Source organism: Stegostoma tigrinum, chromosome 1, assembly GCF_030684315.1.
Source record: "Stegostoma tigrinum isolate sSteTig4 chromosome 1, sSteTig4.hap1, whole genome shotgun sequence".
Taxonomy (NCBI): Eukaryota; Metazoa; Chordata; class Chondrichthyes; order Orectolobiformes; family Stegostomatidae; genus Stegostoma; species Stegostoma tigrinum.
Genome location: NC_081354.1, coordinates 77561201 through 77580291, shown reverse-complemented (window position 1 = coordinate 77580291; position 19091 = coordinate 77561201). Strand labels below are relative to the sequence as shown.

At 41.4% G+C, this 19091-nt stretch overlaps 1 protein-coding gene across 7 annotated transcripts in view; it reads right to left on the bottom strand.

The window, feature by feature from the left end:
• lin54 (lin-54 DREAM MuvB core complex component) overlaps window positions 1-19091 on the bottom strand; it is an 80512-nt gene that overhangs the window by 9217 nt on the left and 52204 nt on the right. For all 7 annotated transcript variants that reach the window (XM_048536203.2, XM_048536173.2, XM_048536213.2 and 4 more), the window contains 3 exons: window positions 18462-18564; window positions 10096-10233; window positions 582-784 (listed from right to left, as the gene is read on the bottom strand). In XM_048536203.2, coding sequence (XP_048392160.1) covers window positions 582-784; window positions 10096-10233; window positions 18462-18564 — 444 coding nt within the window. The remainder of the gene's footprint in view (window positions 1-581; window positions 785-10095; window positions 10234-18461; window positions 18565-19091) is intronic.

The following is a 19091-nucleotide window of genomic DNA, read 5'->3' as shown; positions in this document are numbered from 1 at the left end:
GGATAGGATCTTTTCTGTGCTGTGGTCAGGACGGAAACCTCACAGAAAAGATTCAGCCATGGAGTTGTTAAAAGATAGACAAATTGAGACGACAACACGTCCAACAACAGATCAAAAGGACTACTTGCACATGAAATGGCAATTTGCAAGTAAAGCACCGTTGATAAGAGATACTTTGCAGTAGGGAGTGATGACGGCAGGTTTGAAAGGGGAGGGAGGTAGAACAGAAGTAGAGAGAACAAGTTATGATGGCTTCCATTTAATTTATTTTAACTGTTAGCCCCTATGTGCAAAGCATTAAGAAAAATCATTAGAAGATAAAGTGTGCTATCAAACTATACTTTCAAACAAGCTTGAAACAATACTTAAAACAATACATGCTGACGATCACAAATCAGATTACATTCATGGAGAGAGTGCAAACTCCATGGATGCTGTCTGACCTGATGTGATCTCCAGCATTTGTTGTTTTCAGTACAGATTTCAGCAGTAATTTGTTCCTACAAAAGTGAAACTATGGTATTTTTAGCTCGTCTAAAATCTGATCCTGTCACAAGCTTTGGAATCAGAGCATGACCTACTTTCCCCCTCCACTTGTAACTGCTGGCATTGTTCTGGTCAGTAGGTCAGATATTTGTGATGAAAGCTTTGTTTTTGCAGCCGTCTGTTGCTGGACGCGCACTTCTGCAGCATCCGCCAAATGCATTAGGGTCTTCCGCTCAGGGCTTTCCTCAAAGTTTTTGCAGCCAATACATTTACATATTGATGAACACATGATCTTTGCCTGAGGAGCAACAACATGAAGGGAAAACATTAGATTTCAACGTAACATATTTCACTCATTCTTTATCATCCAAAGCTGGTAAACGTTTTGCACTTAGTGATCTGAATCATTTTGATAAAATAATGTTGCACCTCTCTAAAACAAGAGCTTTCAAAGCAAAACTGTCAAATTTTGATTTAGAGATCTACCAAAGATTTAAATTTGGAGAAAAATTCAAGAATACTCATCCCATCCACCACTATAAATCAGAACCATCAAGAAAAGAATTACACTGTCAAGCTAATCTGTCAGCTTGTCCTAAACCACTCTTACGATTACACCAATTGTTAGATCAATGATCACAAGATGTCCTGCATAATCTTCCTATTTAGCTCATCTCTTGCATCAGGATTATTCCTCTTTGGAGTATATATTTTAACAATTCTACATTTCACATGGTATCGGTTTGCTCAGTTGGCTGCATGGCTGGTATATGATGCACAGTAACGTGAACTGCATGGTTTCAATTCCTGCACCCGCTAAGGTTACTCTGAAGAATTCACTTCTCAACTTTTCAACTCACCTGAGGTCTAGTGATTTTCAAGTTAAACCACCACCAGTTATCACGTTCTAATAAGGGAGCAGCCTATGGTCTGTAAGACCATGGCAAATTTAGCTTCACGGTTCCACAACTGATCTTCACATTCTCATCATTGCAATGTGAGAAAAGACAGAGTACTCGAATAAAATATGTAGATATTTAATATAAATTCAACTAATTTCACCAATGTTTATTTTACAAGGTTAAATGTACTTTTAAAATTCACTCATTGACATTTCATTTGATTTTTGTTTGCAGTTTGCTGCTGTAAATGGTGGTCAATAGTTTTTAACAAAGGTAGTTCAATGTTACTTACAAAGGCATCACTTAGGAGGAGGATTCTTTTATTAGATTTGCAGGCAGAAGATCAAGTGTCTCTTATACACCACATATAATTTATCCTTTCAGCAATGGGAAGTAGTAAAAGAAAATTCACAGGTGAATACAGGCAGCTCATCCAATATAATATGCTACATGCCCCCAGTGCTTTGCCCACAAGATAGAACATTGTGGCAAGAATAGCTCAAATCTTCAAAAAACTATAAGAGAAAGAGGTGCAAACAGCCTGCTTGACAGAGACTGTGAGCACAAGGTGAGAAATATTCAGTTAACAAGTTACTAGTGAGACCTGAATTTAAGAAGAAACACTATTCCAAAAGAAATAATCACATGAAACAGACAGAGCAAAAAAATTTTCAAACTGTGTTCATTAATTCTTTTATTGAACGTGTTGGTTTTGTGTTAAGGCTATTTCTTTAAAAAAAATGAACGGATTAAATACTTGCCTGGTCACAACATGTTCCCCTACACTATCGTGCTGATTATCAGCTAAGATATTTTCAGCACAATTGCACTGACAGGCTAGCCTTGAAATTTGAAATTGGTGGCAGGATCTTATTTCTAATTGAAGCCTATTCCAACCCAGCACCCATTACTTGTTCTGCAACGGGTGAAGCTTCTCTTCCAATTCCACGACTTTAAAATTCTCAACTACTGATCCTTCTAGACTCAGTCATACAACACAGAAATGCACCCTTTGATGCAACTCATCTGTGCTAACCCGATCCCAATCTGACTTAGTCCCATTTGGCCCATATCCCTCGGAACCCTTCTGGTCATATACCTATCGAGAGGTGTTTTAGAATGTTGTAATTGTACCAGCTGCCATCACTTCCTGTGGCAGCTTGTTCCACATATGCACCACCCTCTCCGTGAAAAAGTTACCCATCAGGTCCTTTTTAAATCTTTCCCTTCTCACCTTAAACCTATACCCTGTAGACATGCCAACCGTTGTGTGCTATCCCTTTTCAAAATGTGAAATTAACTTTATCCTCCAAATTTTCTTTCTCAGCTTCAATGTCTCCTTTCTTGTAAACATATTTCTCAGTATCTAACATCTACTGGCATAAAACTCTACTCGTGCTATCCACAGCCAACCTCTCATGTTCACCATTGCCCATGATTGCTCCCATAATCCTTTCTGACGTGTGCTATGAAAAGTTAAGGATCTGTGACTGAGGTGTACAAACTTTCTATTCTGCATCTATTCTCAGGGAAGTAAAATTCTGCTTACGCTTCACATTTTGGAATCATCTCCACAAATTCCTTCAAGCTTTCCAACTCACTTTCCTCTGGTAAATCTCTTATCTGGTAAGATCCTCTATAAAATCATTTAACTACATACTTGGTTCTCTCTCTCTCTCATATACATTGGTTCATATTATCTCTGGAGAGATAAAATTAAATTGAAGTTGTTGAGCTGGTGGGATTTGGAGAAAGGGGAGTATAGTATGAGGAAAACAACTGTCCAGGGCCATACAGTTATGAAGTAGGAACAGATATACTAGTGCACAAATATTATCTATGAGAATTCATAGCTCAGGAGTTAGCACTGCTACCTACAGCACCAGGGGCCTGGGTTCGATTCCACCCTGAGGCGACTGTGTGGAATTTGCACATTCTGTGTCTGCATGGGTTCCCTCCCACAGTGCAAAGATGTGCAGGTTAGGTGTGTTGGCCATTCTAAATTACCCGTAGTGTTCAGGGATTGTGTCGATTTGACGGATTGTAGGGGGACGCATCTGGGTGGGGTGTTGGTGTGGGCTTGTTGGGCCAAAGGGCCTGTTTCCACAGTGTACTATGATTCTGCTAAAATTCTAACAAAAGGTTATACAGGTGGGATAGACTTAAAATGGTCTGCATCCAGACTTTTACAAGAACCAAAATGCCCCAAGCCATTTGGTTTGTTGCTGCATCTATTTCAAGTCTCTCTCGTACTGTTACAGTCTACTTTCCTTACAATACTCCAAGTGCAAAGCACTGCTGCTGCAGCACTGGAATACAACCCAAAGTCAAAACATTAATTTGTTTGCGATAGATTAAATTATTATTAATCATTTGGGGGAAATGGCCATCACTGGCAAGGCCAGCATTTGCTGCTCTTCCCTAATTGCCCCTGAACTACATGTAGAAGACAGTTAACAGTAATCCACATTACTGTACATGCAGTGTCAGAGACCAAGGGCAGATTTCTTTCCCAAAAAGGGGATTAATGAACCAGATGGGTTTTTAATGACAATTGATGATAGTTGTTATAGTCGCCAATACAAAGATCAGCTTTAGATTCAAAATTTGTTAATTTTTATTGAATTGAAATTCTACCACCTGTCACGGAGCAATAAGAAACCCATCCGCAAAGCATCAGTCCAGTCGTATTATCACCTCTCCCAGTTATGATGGCAATTCTAATAAATTGAAACAAAGTAAAAATTCTTCCAGAAGTAAAATCAGAAGACGACAATAAAGATACTCAGTCAAATTAATTGATTTTGCAGACGATATCAAGCCTGAAAAGATTGGAGAATCAAGGCTCGCCACTCACGAATAAAACAAAAATGGGTTGGACAGATTGCATGCATGTGCAAAATAATAAGATTAAAATTTACTGCAAATAAGTGTAAAGTACTGCACTCAACACGTCCAAACAATGAAATGAAACAAATTAAATTACATAGCCAAAACAGTAAAACAGAAAATTATACAGATTTTCGCGTGCTGACAACATTGGACCTGGAGAACCAGACCTCGTTCAAATCAAGAAAACTAGTAAGCACCGTGGAAATGCAGAGACGATCTGGCAGGCAGATACCTAGAATGGAAAGCTTTCACTTTCAGGCAAGAACGGAGATGCTGGCGTTTCAACTTGGAAAGGAAATTCTTGTCTAAGTATTTCTCGCAGCACTGTAATGAAAGGGACTTCCAGTATTTGGACACAGTGACAGTGAAGGTTCAAAGTCAAGTTGACATAAATTTCATGTGATGGTGTTCTCGTGCACCAGTTACTTCTTTTTTAAAAAAAAAGTTAGCAGTAATGTATGGTGCTGTCGAACTTTGTAAATAGTTGTAGTGCCCTTTGTACACAGCACACATTGCTGCCGCAAATGTGCCAGAGGTAGATGATATGCACGTTTAAGGTGGTGGAGGAGTTGTCAATCCACCACACTACTTTGTCCAGGGCGGTGTCGAGTTACTCAAGTGTTTTTCGAGTTGCACTCATCCAAGCAAATTGGACAGTATTCCTGTACATTCCTGACTTGTGCTTTGTCGATGTCTTTGGGGAGTCAAGACGTGTGATACTTGCAGTAGAATTCTCAGCCTCTAGCACACTTTTGTAGCCAGAGTATTTACATAGCCTGTGATAATGGGCTATGTCCTCCGACACTTCCGCCATCTACAATCCGACCCCACCACCCAAGACATTTTTCCATCCCACCCCTGTCTGCTTTCCAGAGAGACCACTCTCTCCGTGACTGCCTTGTTCGCTCCACACTGCCCTCCAACCCCACCACACCCGGCATCTTCTGCTGCAACCGCAGGAAATGCTACACTTGCCCCTACACCTCCTCCCTCACCCCTATCCCAGGCCCCAAGATGACTTTCCACATTAAGCAGAGGTTCACCTGCACATCTGCCAATGTGGTATACTGCATCCACTGTACCCGGTGTGGCTTCCTCTACATTGGGAAAGCCAAGCGGAGGCTTGGGGACTGCTTTGCAGAACACCTCCGCTCGGTTCGCAATAAACAACTGCACCTCCTAGTCGCAAACCATTTCCACTCCCCCTCCCATTCTTTAGATGACATGTTCATCATGGGCCTCCTGCAGTGCCACAATGATGCCATCTGAAGGTTGCAGGAACAGCAACTCATATTCCGCTTGGGAACCCTGCAGCCCAATGGTATCAATGTGGACTTCACCAGCTTCAAAATCTCCCCTTCCCCCACCGCATCCTAAAACCAGCCCAGTTCGTCCCCTCCCCCCACTGCACCACACAACCAGCCCAGCTCTTCCCCTCCACCCACTGCATCCCAAAACCAGTCCAACCTGTCTCTGCCTCCCTAACCTGTTCTTCCTCTCACCCATCCCTTGCTCCCACCCCAAGCCGCACCTCCATCTCCTACCTACTAACCTCATCCCACCTCCTTGACCTATCAGTCTTCCCTGGACTGACCTATCCCCTCCCTACCTCCCCACCTATCTTCTTTTCTCTCCATCTTCGGTCCGCCTCCCCCTCTCTCCCTATTTATTCCAGAACCCCCACCCCATCCCCCTCTCTGATGAAGGGTCTAGGCCCGAAACGTCAGCTTTTGTGCTCCCGAGATGCTGCTGGGCCTGCTGTGTTCATCCAGCCTCACATTTCGTTATTTACATAGCCTGTCCAGTTAAAGTTTCTGGTCAATAGTAATGTCCAGGTTATTGATGCTGGGGTATTCAGCAATGATGTGGCTACTGACAATCAAGGGGTGATGCCAAGGTTCTCTCTTGCTGGAGACAGTCATTGCCTGGCACTTTTGTGTGACACAAATATCAATTGCCTTTACCAGTCTAAACCTGAATTTTGTCCAGCATCTGATGCTTGCAGCCATGGAGAGATCCTTGGGATGACATATGAAGATAGACTAGATCAGTTAGGAGAATATTCACTGGAGCTCAGGAGGAGGAGGAGGAATCTCAGAAACCTAGAAAATTCTAACAGGACCAGACAGGGTAATTGCAGGAAGGATGTTCCCACTGAAAGGATAGTCCAGAACCAGCAGACAGTCTCAGCATATGGGTTGGCAATTTAGGACTAAGATGAGGAGAGTATTCTTCACCTAAAATGGTGAGCCTGTGGAATTCTCCACCACAGGCCAAAGCTTTGAAAGCTTTCAAGTTGGAGGGGGATACAGTTCTTAGGATTAAAGAAATTCAAGGGTACAAGGTGAATGCTGGAATGGGGTTCTGGGTTGGATGGTCAGCCATTATCATATTGAATAGTAGACCAGGCTTGAAGATGGAGTAAATCACTCACCTTTCACATTTTGGTATCTTTCATTTAATGCCTCCTGTGTTCCACCCTATCAGAGAAATTGTTTATTTCTCATGCCTTCACTACCCCTCCTTTCCAGCCATTTAGAAGCTACTGCATTTCAAACTATTTCCCAGTTCTGATGAACGGGGCCTGAAACATTCAACTCTCGTTTCCCTCTCCATAGATACTATTAGCCGTTTTCAGTTTTAATTGCAAATCTATGGAGATGGCATTGAATTTTGTCCAATCATGAGCAACCATCCCTGATCATGACCTTAGGGAGGCTATTGATGAAGTAGCTGAAGATATTTGAGGAATTCCTGCAGTGACGACCTGAGCTCAGATGACCAATTTCCACTTAACCCAACCTCCTCTTGTGCTAGATCTCCAACCAGTGGAGATTTTTTTTTCAGTGATAACGGGAACTGCAGATGCTGGAGAATCCAAGATAATAAAATGCGAAGCTGGATGAACACAGCAGACCCAGCAGCATCTCAGGGAGCACAAAAGCTGACGTTTCGGGCCTAGACCCTTCAGAGGTTTTTTTTTCCCTCCTGATTCTAAATGATTTCAATTTTGCTTGGGGTTATTGACACCACATCGGATGTCCAGAACTGTAACTTTCACCTCTGGAATTTAGCTGGTTTTTCCCCACCATGTTTGGATAAAAGGTTGTAATGAGTCAGGAGCTGAATGCTCTTGACCAAGCCAACCTGAACATCAATAAGCAAGCAGATTATCACTCAGTAAATTACTACTTGATTGCATTCTCAATGTCATCTCTCATTACCTTGCTGACCCTGGAAAGTAAACACACTGATGGGAGAAATGCGAAAATGAAGACATGATTGAAAAAGGCATCCATGTACAGTAAAGGAACAGAAAAAACTAAATCTGGATTATTTCAAATTAAATGAACAGTTTGTTCAAACTACTGAAGGTCAGATATCAGGAACATTCTCACATGAAAAGCAAACAATATTTGTGATGGACTCTAAAAAACCTGAGCTACTGCAGATGCTGGAAGTAAAACAAAAGCAGAGATTGCTGGAAAAACTCAGCAAGTCTGGCAGCCTGTGAGGAGAAAACATACTTAACATTTTGGATTCAGTGACCCTTCTTCAGAACTGAAGAACTAAACACAGTTTCTGCCAGACCTGCCGAGTTTTTCCAGCAATTTCTAATTTTTGTGGCTTGTAACAGATTGTTCTGTAAACTAGAAATGAAAACCTGAAAATTAAATCTGGAACACAATAACGGAGGTGCGGAAGATGTGCAGCTTTTTCTGCTGGACAGATTAAAATTTAAAACAGTCTGCCCACTGAGATACTGGCATTCCTGCTATCAGCTCATAGATGGATAGTTATACTTGAGCGATGAGCTTGAAACCTGCAGAATTCTGAATTTCAACACCTGTGTGTCTTCAATAAAGATGGGGCTGGAATTTTAGAAGCAGGCTTTTCTTGTAGTAATAACAGTATAATGATAATTAGCAGTTATTCTGAAAGCTACAATTACTTGAAATAAGTTTTCAGTGAAATGCTAACTTTAGCTGGCAGGAAACTCAAAAGCATAAAGTGTGTTTCTATTTGTGGGGTAGCACATGTGGATTTCACAAGATGTTATTATGCATCAGGGTTCATCATATTACGAGTAACATGTTCACATGAATTCAGATTGGGCTAATGGGGAAACAACAATAAACTGATCTTTCAACTTGGCAATTCATGGGAAAATGTAAGAATCAACGTTACAGCCTCAACTATTCACAATCGATATTAATGATTTAGTTGAAGAGAAAGTATTGCAACAAATTTGCTGATGATATGAAGCACAATGGAAAAAGTAAGTGGTGAGGGAATGAAAAGTGCAGAAGGGAGGGAGGCAAATAGAATACAATATGGACAATTGTGAAGTTATTCACTTTGATTAGACAAACAGATTTCTTCCAACAAAGGTTGGAAATGCTCATATTCAAGAGCCTGGGTGCATTTTGCACATGTCACAGATGGGTAAGCTGCAGGTACATCATACAATTAGAAAAACAAATGGTATGTTAGTCTTTTCTTCAAAGGAATTGGTGTAGAAGATTGAAAACTCAAAACTTCAGAATGAAGAACCAGTCATTTAGGATTGAGATGAGGAAAATTTCTTTTAGCGAGTTTTGAGAAGATTTGTAGCTCAGGTTAAGGTTCTGGATGTGAGTTTGCTCGCTGAGCTGGAAGGTTAGTTTTCAGACATCTCGTCACCATTCTAGGTAACATCATCAGTGAGCCTCCGACGAAGCGCTGGTGTTATGTCCCGCTTTCCATTTATCTGAATTTTTTTTTCCACTAAAAGGTAATGGACTTACGTAAATCAGTCCATAAAGTTGCAGATGCTCAGTTGAGTATATTCATGCCAAAGATCAACAGTTTTTTTCCGATACTAAGGGGATCATAGGATACTGTAAACACGTGCAAAGATGGAATTCATGTAGAAGATTAGCCATGATTTCAGCCTGCTCAAACGGCCCAACTACCAACCCTTGCTCTTATTTACTACACTACATTCACACGGAGGTCTAAAACAGGGATCAAAAATACAGGATAAATCAGCAATAAAAAGTTTATGTATGTGGAATTCACCACAGTAGAAGTAGAGAGCATAAATGCATTTAGAGGGCATGGTGAATAAGTAGAAGGGGCAGAAAGGCGTAGCGGAATATACTAGTGTGATAATGCCAAAAAAGTTAGTTGGAAACACATGTGAGGCATAAACTTGGGACTTGTTGGGTCAAACATCTGAGTTTCTGTACTACTGATGCCATGTAATATTGACCAGTGTGTGTTTTTTTCTGTAAATTAATTTTCAGGAGGAAAAGTATGGACAAGACAGAGATCAGAGCTTGTTGAAAATTCTTCATCCTTTAGATTCTCTGGTATTTGATCAATTAGCTCAGTGACAATTGGAGACTGAAGCTAGTCAAAATCACCCCTGGGCTAGAGAAGGACAAACCAGTCAGGAGTTTCATCTTAGCCCTGTGAATTGTGCAAACATTTTGATGTTGGGTCAGGCTAAGTTCCAATTTTGCTGAAATATCCACTAGTCAATCAACCCATTGTTTTCACAGACTGTCTAACATTTGAGAAAGATACTCAAGTGTTGGCAGATTGAATACCAGAAGGCAGTACCTTCAGTAGAAAACCGAGACAAGAGGAAGGGTGGAGAAGAACACATTTATAGATTAGTCCATTTGAAAATAGTCAAAAGTCTTCAGAGACAGATTGAGATTTGTAACCTTGGGCAGATAATGAAAGACCTTTACTTTCTCGTTAAGTAAACATGTACTTAGTTTCGAATCTGAAAGCCCAGAACAAAATATTCTCCCATCACTCTTACCTCATAGCATTCACAGTAATTTTTCAGACACCCCGATCTTTTACAGTTACATCCTTTGCTGTGCCGTCTATCGGATTCACCTTCTTTTCCTTTCCCAATCTTAGGTTTAAATGCTTCAGGATTTCTGTCAAGACATGCCTAGAAGAGAGGACAACTTTAAGGCATTCAGAGATCCTGGTTAATAATAAGTAGTCAAAATGAACATAAAAGTGCATCAACTCTTCTTTAATCTGTGTTTTGCAGTCAAAAAGCAATTAAAATCACAAAAATATTGGAAGAATCCTTCACTAGTCAGATTATTTTGCAAGATAACATTCAGCCAAACAGAGAACTCCACCAACTCAAAAGTGCACAGACACAAACTGGATTTAAGATGTTATCTTAAAACTATCCTTGTAAATGTTTGGCTTCAACAAAAAGTGGGGAAATAAAATAAAAATAAAACATAACACTGGAGTACCAGATCAAAAAAAGCTGACCACCCTGAAAGTCAAGTGCACAGTTTATTACTTTTCACCGCTTAAAATTATTTTCTCATCACCCAGTCCCTCTTAAAAATGACAACTTCTTTGCTATACTTATGAGATGACTAATGGTCACATGTGGCACAAAATTATCTGAAATAGAAATTATATAGAAGCAAGGAAGGATGGAAACTTGCAATGTGTGCAGAAGGCAACTGCAACACATTACAATGAAAAATATCACGCCCTAGAGCTTTAAAAGAGAATGGCGCACTGGTATTATTCTGAATGCTCACAACAAGGATATGCATTGAGGGCAGGTCAAATGCAGGCTAGATGAAGTACCTTTGAAGCAGTTGCTACTCATCTGCCAAATAACTATAGCTGACTCTGACAGATTCAGTGCTGCGTAAAGCAGTCTCTCCATCAGTCCATTTCTGGAGCTGTTCAATACAAATGATCAAAACTTTCACAACTTGTCAAGTTTCACTGCGGCAGTTCCTCTTCCCTTTCACCTCACTATCAAATTAAGGACAATGAAGGATTAATTTCCTTTTTGAAAGAGGATTTCACTTGGAAACATTTCAGTTTCTTAGTTCAATTGGCTGCCATTGTTTGGGAGATGGCTACCAAAGCACTCAACCTGCCCCAAGAATAATGGTAGTATCAGGAACACATTGGAATTCCTGCCTGCTGGCAATTTTTGTGCTATTGCTTCTCCCAGCACTTCTCACCCAGGCAGGCCTGGAAACCACCATGCCCACCTCCATCCCCACGTATCAGACATACTTTTAAGATTAAAATATTAGCTTTATGTCGTAAAACGTGATCACAGAATCAAACCATGTTTACAGTAGATTTCCCTTCACAAATGATAACAATAAATTGCAATTACAACTTTTAAATGCAAAGTTAATCCTCTATAAATTATGCACGATTCCCTTTCCTTGAGTTCTTTTCAACAACACTGAAAGCCAATTGAATCTAAACTGTTTTGATAAAAATTTGAGCTCAATTTCTTCTCTAGAGGTTCAAACTGATGGGTTCTGAGCTTTTCATAACAGACTTTAATTTGAATATTCTTTGAGAAAAAACAAAATCCATGGGATATTAGCATCCCTACAAGATTGGTATTTATTGTCTCTCCTTATTGTATCAAGTAACTTCTGAAGTAGCCCAGCAAGCTATTAACCACGTTGACAGACTGAAGTCACATAGAAAAAGGGCCAGATTTGTTTCAATCCTTTACATGTTTTATGACAATCCAAAAGTTTTCTGATCACTTTTTAACTCCAGACTTAATTTCTTTTCTAAAGCAGAAAAGATGTCCCAAAGTTTCCATGGTGACAACTGAACTAATATTGCTTGAAACAGTCCCATCATTTGGATTACTCGTCCAATAATTTAGTGACTACACAATGGAGACTAAATCAAATATAGAACCATAAATAGGAGTGGGGCACATTCAGACTTGCCAACCTTCTCCACCACTAAGTAGGATCATTGCTGATCTCGACTCAATAGCATGTTCCTTGTTTTTCTCCATATCCCTTGATGGCTTAAAATCTAAAAATTGATCAATATCTTTCCTGTATACACTTAGTGATGGAACCTTCACAGCCTTTAAGTCGAGCAAAGTCCATATGTAGACAACCCTCTGCATAAATAAATGCTTCTGAACAGATCCCCCTAGACCTACCCATTAAAAGTAGAAGTCGTATCCTGATTTGCCTTTCCAAAATGCAACATCTCACATTTATCTAAATTAAACTTGATCTGCCACTTCTCAGCCCATTGGTCCATCTGAACAAGATCCTGTTGTACTCTGAGGTAACCTTCTTCACTGTCCACTACATCTCCAATTTTAGTGTCATCTGTAAACTAGCTGTATTCCTATGACTCTTAGGAGCAAAATGAATATTTTTCTAATCAACCCATTCAGAGATGTTATTACACATGTATGAAGTAGTTGGGATTTGAATCTGAGTCTTCTAGCCCATTGAACTGCAGCCCAGTCTTGTTTGAAATGTTTCTCATCAATTCCAACTTTACTGTCTGCCACGTTGAGATCTGAACCCATTTCCCCAGAATATTGGTCTGCTAATGCAGAGGCCAAGACTCGTGACATTGCCATTGCACCACCTTGCGACGGAAAAGGGTCAACCAGAACAGCTCCAGAGTTGTTCTCACTTGTTCCAGAGGTGTGTAATAACAGCGCTGAACAGGTTGATTTAAAAAAAATAATCTTACCTCTGCTTGTGCTGATTTTAAAATATAAAGAACTGATTTCAACCCTTGAAGCATTTAGGGACAGGAAGGCAAAAAGGAACTACAGCACATTATCTTCCTCTCCCATGAGTTTGGTGATTGTGAGACCATCCCAAGTAGGCAGTGTTTGTTCACTGTTATTTGTTTAATTAGTTGGTTGGGTGATTTGGTAGTGAGATTTTCAAAACAAAAAAAGCTAGGCTCTTTGCCCGTGGGCAGCAGTGTGAATAAATCGGTTTTGGATTAAATAATTGGGTGATTTTGTTGGTGCTGTTTAAAGAGAAAAAGAACTGGATTCTTGGATACAGGATTGGTTGGCTGACTAACTGACAGGAAATAGTATGCATAATGGATCTTTTCTAAGATCAGCAGGATTGACAAGTGGGATCCAACAAATGTAGGTATTGGGCCATTAGTTTTTCATAATTTCTATTTTAAAAACTTAGGTGAAGTTGAAGAAATGGTGGCTAAATTTGCAGTTGATACAAGGATGGGAAGGAAAGCATGTTGTGAAGATGATCTAACAAGGATGCAGACTAGATATAGATAGGTTAAGTGAGTCAGCAAAACTTGGTGGATAGAATATAATGAGAGAAAAATGCAGCAGGAAGGATGGGGGAGTGGGGATATGTTTTTTTTAGGGCAGAGGTAGATTGATTCTTGTTAGGCAAAGGAATCAAAAAGGTTAAAATCTTAATGGATTGGAATTTGGAACAGAGATTAGCCACAACCTCATCAAATGGCGAAGCAGGCTTATTTCTGCTCCCGATTCATGCGTTTGTATTTAAAGAGGGAAAGAGAAGTCCCCAAGCAACAAAACAATATTAAAAGAATGAACTCAACTGTGCAGATGTATCTCCAAAAGAACAACCATCAAATGCAGCCTGAAATAAGCCACCGCAACAAATTATAAACTCCACATGATTTCTTTTTTCCCCCTGGAATTTGGCAAACCTATCCTTCCCAATTCTAACAAAAGTTTAACAACGATCTTAGTTCGGGTTGCGTTGGAGTTATTGGTCAGTTTGCTGAGCTGACTGGTTTTCATGCAAATGTTTCGTCTCCCTTCCAGGTGGCATCATCAGTGCTGTGTAGCCTTTGCTGAAGCACTGTTGTTCTGTACCGCTCTGAATTTATGTGGTCTAGTCTGTCATGTTGGGCAGTCTTGTTTCCAGTTTTGTACCAAAGTGATATGTAGACGGAGTCTACTTCAACGTGTTCGTTAATTGCATCGGTGGTTGAAAACCAGGCCTCCAGGAATTCCCATGCTTGTCTGTGTCTCGCTTGTCCTAGTACTGTAACTTATTAACAGCATGGGATCCAGTTCACCAGCGAAGAGGAGAACAACGATCAACCCCCATTTCTAGACATAATGGTGGAACGAATGAACAATGTGGAATTTCTTACACACGCGCACGCAATTCTGAATTACAACAGTAACCACCACCCAGAACTGGGTCAAGACTCTGCTTAAAACAAGCAGTGACTCACCAACATGCTGGAGCTGTACAAAAACGAAGAGGAACACCGAAACTGAGTATTTGCAAACAATGGTTATCCAAACAGCTTCATCCACCAATTCCTGGCAAACAAAATACCATGACAGCACTGTATGCCCCAACACATAGGGTAGGGTGGCCAATGTTAGAAACACATCAGAACTGACAAGAATCCTACAACCTCTTAGACACAAAACCAAGAGCCACACTTCACCAGTTGTTTTCAAAGACTCCATACCCACAATGAGCAGGACAGATGGGATATAGAAAATACCATGCAGCAATTGTGAGAAACACTACATAGGACAGATGGGCAGGAAACTCACCACCAGGATACATAAACACTAGCTTGTAGCAAATGGCATGACCAATTCTCCCTTGTTTCAATACACTCTAACATAGAAGGACATCAATTTGACTGGGACAAAGTTACAGTACTACGACAAGCGAGACAGAGACAAGCACAAGAATTCATGGAAGCCCGGTCCCAACAGCGCTTCAGTGGAGGCTACACAACACTGATATTGTCACCCAGAACGGAGACGAAATGTTGGCATGAAAACCAGTCAGCTCAGCGAACAAACAAACAACTCCAACTCTAACATGTGAGATGCATGTGACAATTGGTGCATACTTTGAGTGACAACTGGAAACCAGAGAGGCACCAGAACTCATTAGCAAGTGCGAAAGGGCAACTCAACCCTTCCAGACAGACAGACAGACAAACAAAGAGTAGATGCATGGGGTAGACATACCTAAGACAAAAGACTAGAGTTAGAGATACAAACTGCTGATGCTGGAGTCTGAGTTAACAAATTGTGGAGCTGGATGATCACAGCAGGCCAGGCAGCAGAGGAGCAGGAAAGCTGATGTTTCGGGTCTAGACCTTTCTTCAGAAATGGGGGAGGGAGAGGGGGCTCTGAAATAAGGAGAGAGAGGGAGACAACAATAGAAGATCGACGGTGGAGAAAAGACGGACAGGGCAAGGAGGTGGGGATGAAGCTCATAAAAAGGTGAGTGCAGCTAGGGAGTTTGGATGGGGGTTGAACAGTGAGGACGGAGGGGTGGGTAGGTGGGATGGAAGACGGACAGGTCAAGGAGATGGGGGCAAGTGTACCAGACACCTTCCACCCCCACCTTAAGTTCATCTGGACCATCTCTGATACCTCTCTCTCCTTCCTGGACCCCTGTCTCCATCTCGTGACCACCTCAAAACTGATACCCGTTTCAAGTCCACCAACTCCCACAGCTACCTAGCTTACATCTCCTCTGACCCACCTTCCTGCAAGGATGCGATCCCCTATTCCCAATTCCTCCACCTCCACTCCCAGGACGAGGCTTTCCAGTCCTACAGATCCTAGATGTCCTCATTTTTCAAGAACCACAATTTCCCACCCCCCCCACCCCAACAGTGGTTGAAAAACACCCTCGACCATCTCTTGCATTTCCCACACCTCAGCCCTCACACCCACTCCCCACAATAAAAAAAAGATTGAATTCCCTTGCCCTCACCTATCACCCCATTAACCTCCAGATTCAACGCATCATTCTCCTCCACCGTCAAAATGACCTCACTACGAAGGATATATTTCCCTTCCCATCCTTATTTGCCTTCTGGAGGAACTGCTCTCTCCAATGACACCCTCGTCTGCTCCACACTCCCCACTAAACCCACCAGCCCCAGCACCTTTCCCTGCAACTGCAGACGGTGCTACAGGTGTCCTGACACCAATGCCCACCATGCAACCCCCCCCATCCCCCCACCCCCCACCTCCATCCCAGGCCCCGATCCACATTAAACAGATGTACACCTGCACACCTGCTAACATGGTCTATTGTGTCCTTGTTCCCAATGTGGCTTCCTGTACATCGGGGAGATCAAGCAGAGGCTTGGAGACCACTTTGTGGAGCACCTGTGCTCAGTTTGCAAGAAACGACAACAACTCCCAGTCACAAACCACTTCAACTCCCCCTGCCACTCCATGCACAACATGTCCATCCTGGGTCTCCTCCAGTATCACAACAATGCCTCCTGAAAACTGGAGATACAGCACCTCATACTCTGCCTTGCTACCCTACAACCTAATGGTCTCAAAGTGGACTTTACAAGCTTAAAAATCTCCCCAACCCTGACCCCCAGTACACCCCCCGCCATCCCTGCCTCCTTGACCTGTCCGGTTTTCTCTCCCACCTATCCCACCTCACTGACCATCCCCACTCCCAACCCACACTCCCCTACTAGCTTCATCCCGACATCCTCGACCTGTCCATCTTTTCTCCAACTATCTGCTCCACTATCCATCTTGTATGACCACCTCCTCTCCTCCATTTCTGACAAAGGGTCCTGACCCAAAACATCAGCTTTCCTGCTCCTCTGATGCAGCCTGGCCTGCTGTGTTCATCCAGTTCTACACCTTGGTATATCAAAAGACTAGGGAGTATATTCTGGAATGAAACTAGACTTGCAGGCCCAACAGCAAACAAACACCTCAAAAAAAAAGTTATTGTTAAGGAAGCCATCAAGAGTCAATGGCATCATTTCAAGGTGATAAAGCCAATTAGTTTACTGTGATTAGTCAAGTCCTTGGAAAGTTTGAGAAGGTAGCCAAAAAGGTGCAAGAATCCAGCCTGGCAGGACTCAGGAAATCCCGCTCTCCAGCCTAGCTACAGGCACACTGGGATTGAGCAGCTTGCCCTCTTAGCAGAGAGAAATCAACCCGTGGAGAGAGGAAGAGACTGAACAATTCCACAGACCAGCAAGAGCTACGGAGTATCTGGGAAGTATTTTAAGTCTCTAAAGAATCGGATAGTTAGAAATTGAGTTGTTAAACTTTACACATTTAACTCTTAACCTTTGTTGTCTTCAAATAAACTTACGACTTGGTTCACTGACTAGAGACTTATGTTATGTAGTCCTTTCCTGATGCATGCTAAGGTGGTAAACTTAATATTGTGTCGAGATAGTAGGAAATGCAGATGCTGCAGAATCTGAGATAACATGATATAGAGCTGGATGTACACAGCAGGCCAAGCAGCATCGGACGAGCAGGAAGGCTGACATTTCAGGCCTAGACCCTTCGTCATTCTTGGCCCAAAATGTCAGCCTTCCTGCTCCACCGATGCTGCTTGGCCTGCTGTGTTCCTCCAGCTCTACACCTTGTTACTTCTTAATATCGTGTTCACTGGTTGAAGAGTTTGCAGGGTCTTCGAGACACCCTGTTCCAGACAACAGGGGTATGTAAAAATCCAAGTCTCTTACTGAATGGAATCCAAAATCACATACACAAGAATTTACAAATGGCTTCTTTTGCCAAAATGTTTCATTTTATAGTCTCAAGATGGAAAGTTTCTCAAGATGTATACGAGGTAACTTTATTGCAGAATCATGAATTCAAGCAGGAGTAAGGGCACTTACTTTTACTGTTGGAATATCTCAACATCTTTTGGCCTGCATATTTCATGCCTAGGTTTCAATAATAAAAAAAAACAAACCGCTGAGCTCTTTCTCCCTGAAATATGAAAGCAAATATATAAAATTCCTACATCACTGCAAGACAACATTTATTGGGGCTGACTGGCAATTCTATTTTGGATCTGTGCTCAGCTGGTTACAAAACACGAGGTCATACGAAGTCATGACAACCAAGTTAACATGCAGCCCCAAAAATCAGGTCTAACTAAACAGACATGAAAATAAATTGTCAATGGCATTTGCATTCTTTTTGTCAATTGTCTAATCCACCCTACTCTTTCTGCAGTCACTAAATACTTATCATTACAAATTCAAGATTCCATGCATCTTTAATGCACAGTCTGAGTGGTAAATCCTCAAATGTGAACTTTAATTATCGAGTTATCGATGCACGAGTCAAGACCTATTCACATCTGTCAATCCTACACACATTGTTAGCTGTGCTCACTGGAGGGAAATGCAGAAGGCAGTGACAATTGTTCATCCACAAATAGAGTTCAAAATGTGAGCTGGTGAGTGGGGTAAACAGGATGAAGGTAAATTGGTGGAATTTGGAAGCATCTTGGGAAGAAAGAATCCTAAAATTAACACCAAGAATGCCCTGCACTTGTCAGACAAAGCACATTTTTAATCTTGCATCTTTAAACAACTGTAGAGTCTCACCTTTATTGCTTTTAGCCGCTCAGCTTCATGTTCCAGATTGTTGAAGCAGTTAGTACAATTGCAGTTATTGCAAAATTCTCCATTTGCAAAACAATCACAGTATCTAAAATGAAAGGTGAACTTTTAGATGAATCTAGAAGATATTCTCAGTCCACAAACACATTAACAATTGCAACGAATTCATCACTATCATATTATGTACCATTCCCGGAAGCTTGGAGTTTGAGCTAAAATTTTATAAACACATATTGCAATACATGTAAATCAGATGTAATAAGGGTGGCTATTCTGTATTTTAGTTTTACCAAGTTGATCCAGTAAAATGAGATAGGTTGCACCTGCCATAATCTGGCAATGCAGGCAGCATGACAAATGGTCAGCTTAACTCCCAGGAGATCAGCTGTGAACACAAAGTCTGATGTTTCCTGAATAACTTTTAAAGGCAACATGTTTCCTTTCATGCACTCATCTCCTACTTACAGTTTGGTGAAGGGGGCACCAACAGTGTCTGCCACTGGGGCAGTTCTATCAATTAAGTGACTCTACAGATTTACTAGCTGGAAGCAAATAGGGTTAAACCCTCCAACTTTCATACAAAGGAAGGAAGAAAGCAAAATTATCAAGAAACAA